At 41.4% G+C, this 3492-nt stretch overlaps 1 protein-coding gene across 1 annotated transcript; it reads left to right on the top strand.

Moving 5' to 3' along the window:
* Nucleotides 1-1368: 1368 nt before the first annotated feature.
* LOC147630725 (uncharacterized) lies at nucleotides 1369-2132 on the top strand. Its single transcript, XM_086810040.1, has 2 exons — nucleotides 1369-1674; nucleotides 1792-2132. The coding sequence occupies exons 1-2, from the start codon at nucleotides 1516-1518 to the stop codon at nucleotides 1948-1950; spliced, it is 318 nt and encodes a 105-aa protein (XP_086666166.1). The 5' UTR covers nucleotides 1369-1515; the 3' UTR covers nucleotides 1951-2132.
* Nucleotides 2133-3492: the final 1360 nt, after the last annotated feature.

Here is a 3492-nt window from a genome sequence, read left to right as displayed (position 1 = left end):
TACACCAACCAACTGACCACTAGCCTAACCACCACACATGAAATTGGACTAAGGAGTTGGGATTACATTTATCCAACACAGCTTTGATGTCCAAGGTTGCATCCTTTAGTCCAACATCCACTGTATGCACTCTCTTTCTTGTTTTCTTTTGCACACCACTGTTGGTAGGTGTTTTCTTGAACCCACTTGGGGAACTTGAAGCAGTGATAATTAACGCAGTTGTGGAGGAACTGTTTGTGGGATTGTTTTCTTCAACAACTAGCAACCAAAAGAAGTTGTTAATGTAGGTATTATAATAGATACATGAATGATAAAATACAATCTAACAACTAAAGGCACAAGAGACATCCATGATATTAAAGGAGAAGCTTGCTTACAGTTGGAAGTGTCAATGACATCTGCCGTAGGATCAGTAACTCTATCGATACCCCAATAACGATCTATAATGTCAAAGAGTCCGCGATCAAAGTTCAAATGCTTTAGCCTATTCTCCTTAGCATGGCTAGAGGATGTCATGTCCCAGTAGCTACTCTTTCGCGAAGGGATGTTCCTTTCCCAATCATGGATCTCCTTATAATGATCATACATCCTTCTCCATTTCTCACCACACTGTTGGCCCATGACTGCTAGCCCTTTCTTGACACAAAGGTTGGCAATAGCTTGCCATTGCTTAGTAGTGGTCTTCATCTTGCCTTTTGCACCACAATTGCTGCGGAGAATTTCATACTCATTCTTGGCCTCCACTAGAATCAGGGAGAAGATCCCAATGTAAGCGACCAGATGAAGGCTTCACCTTGTCACTCGCTTTCTTCTTTGCACTACTTGGTTGTTGCTGGTATTGGCTACTGTTGGATGATTGTCCTCCTATAGTAGCAATTGAAGAAACTCCAGCATTTGGCTTGTGTTGATTTACATGCATGTGCAGTTGTTGTGGATTCATGGTGAGAAAATCATTTGGGGATGTTGTAGGGCTGGCTGCCATTGATCGAGTACTCAAATATCCCATTCCTTGGTGGATTGATGTTGAGCAATGCATGGTTACCCCAACTTGTGAGTCAGGAACCATGTCATCATTCTCATTTTGAGAATTAAGGTGGTGTGGGGGGAAGCTGCTCGAAGTTGGCAACACGAGGAGAGACATGAGGACATAATAAATCGTTTATCGTAGAGCTTTCAAAGTAGAAGGACGAACAGAAAAGAACTGAGAACCAGAAAAAAATGCCCACCACCACCAACCTCAAGTGTGTAAAGCCTTTTTATCTCGTAAAGACAATAAATTGAGCGAGGGAATTTTGAAATTTTACAACCGAGCTTAACTTCATGAAGCGGGACGATGCAAAATTTGAGTGCGTTCAAAATTTGAATAGAAGGTGAAGAGGGAGTCGAGGCTGCTGTCTGTGGGTAAGAGGCTTCTCTTCCCTCCCTGATTGCTATATAGACCTTTCACAGCGACTAAACAGCAGAGCTACGATTGCCGGACCCCTCTCTCTCTCTCTCTCTCTCACGAAAGCACGCATGGAGGCTCATCAACAGCAAGCACTTGTTGCCATGCGATGGGATGAGAATTCTGGGATGGTGCTTCCTCGCCCTCGCCGGGATCTGCTTCCTCATCAGCACGCTCTCCCCTCCAACAGGCAAGCGCTCGCCGACATCACCCCTCTCTTCTACTCCCAAGTAAGCCCCTCCTTTCTTACCATGCTTATGCTTTCAAGCGGGGTTTCAACCCGATTCCACAGAGAATCCAACTGTGTGCGGTTGTGCTGGCGTTAGTTAATCACTCCTTTTTTGCAGTGTAATTCAGTCCCTTCCTCAAAAGTGATGGAGCTGATGGCGTTTCACTCTGTAGCATCTTCTTCTGCAATTGGGTCCGCCGGCCATGGTGGGTTCAAGCGGCTGGCCTCCTCTCCGGCTCGTGCGCCGCACAGGCCTGCATTGAGAGCCATGAGGTGAGGTAATGGTGACCCTCTTAGCATCACCACCACCTTCATTATCGCCATCTCTATCTGTGCGGGTGCACCCATGTCCACTTCAATTCAATTCCATTCTTTTAATTCCAATCCGGCCAGTTTAACAACTGTGTATTTGATCTTACACCCATGGTCGTGTAAAGTCGCCAACAATAAAGCTTTTTTTCTCTTTTTTTTTTGGGGGCTTGCGAAGTCCAATGTTTGCAGAGAATTGATCAGCTCTGCTAAGAGTTCTTGAAGCCCTACAATTAGATGCTACTTGAGTGATGATTTGAGCCCATTGTTTGGTCAGAAAGTACATGCTTGCTCTTGAATTTGGCATGTGATTGATTCAGCGATGTCACGGTGTGCCCATCAATTGTGGGGGAGGTCCTTCATTTTTCGTTGTTCTGTATCTTTCACCGTGGTTATTAGAGAACTTTGGCACACTTCCACCTGATTTATACAGTAATAAGCAATAAGGATTTATCTAACCATTTGATCTTTCAGATTAAAAAAGTTGTTTAACTTGTCACATATTTCACGAAGTCTCCTCCTGTGCATTACAATCCTAAGATTTCCTGTAAAATCTTCACTTGCTATATTTCCTTCTTAAAGGATGAATTGGTATAATAATGCTGTCTTTTGGTGGCCAATGTAGTGTGTTAAGTTATCACAACCAATTTGTGGGGGTGTTTGAAATCAAGGGCTAAGATCATCAGCAAAAAGCAAAAAAATGCATCTTGTTCGGGCTAAAATTGAAGGTAGATATTGTAGATTATGATGGTTTAATAAACTTGAACGTTTCTCTAATTGGTTTCTAAATTGGATCTACGTTACGAGGCTAATGGCTCCATCACATTTGTGATGTTCTTACCATTTAATTATGTGATATACCTACACCTATACCAGACTCATTGAAATTGAGGATGTAAGTGGGATTAAAGTGTGAAGGATATTATGAAGATCTTTAACAATCTATCAATTAAGTTGAATGCATATGAGGATGAGAAATTGAGAAGGAAAAAACCTTGTATACAAGGAGGCCAAGGAAACTTACTTTAAGATTACTACTCTTGATAGAACTTGAGTTAACTACCCTTGATAAAACTCAAGAAGAGTGGAAGAGGTTTCAATAAGGTGGTCAAAAAGGAAAAGCAATTTGGAAGAGATATACCATCTGCACATGTTAGATGATATTCCCAAGGGAAATTTCATATAAGAAACGTGTGATGTTTCTTTCACATTGTTGAATATTAGTTGTGAAGGTAGGCAAGGATACAACCTTCACAAACATATCGTGGTGGTGAATCAAGTTAAGAAAGATCCTCTAACATCCCATGTTTATGCAAAGGCGGTGTTCACATAAAACTTCATGTGAATCCACTTTACTATCGCCAAGATTTTAAAAATCAAGTGAAATGGCAAGGAGTAAAAATTAAATTTTTTTTATAGAACCTTCCTCTTGTCTTCAAGTTTATAAGCTTAGAGTGTAGAAGAATATTATTTCACTCAAAAATTATGGCCAACCATGATTTAAGAAATT

Source organism: Cibotium barometz, chromosome 16 (genome assembly GCF_041138505.1).
Source record: "Cibotium barometz isolate CiBa-2024 chromosome 16, ASM4113850v1, whole genome shotgun sequence".
In the NCBI taxonomy this organism is placed as follows: domain Eukaryota; kingdom Viridiplantae; phylum Streptophyta; class Polypodiopsida; order Cyatheales; family Cibotiaceae; genus Cibotium; species Cibotium barometz.
Note: the sequence above shows the minus strand (reverse complement) of the source record. Positions and strands in the feature narration are given on the sequence as shown.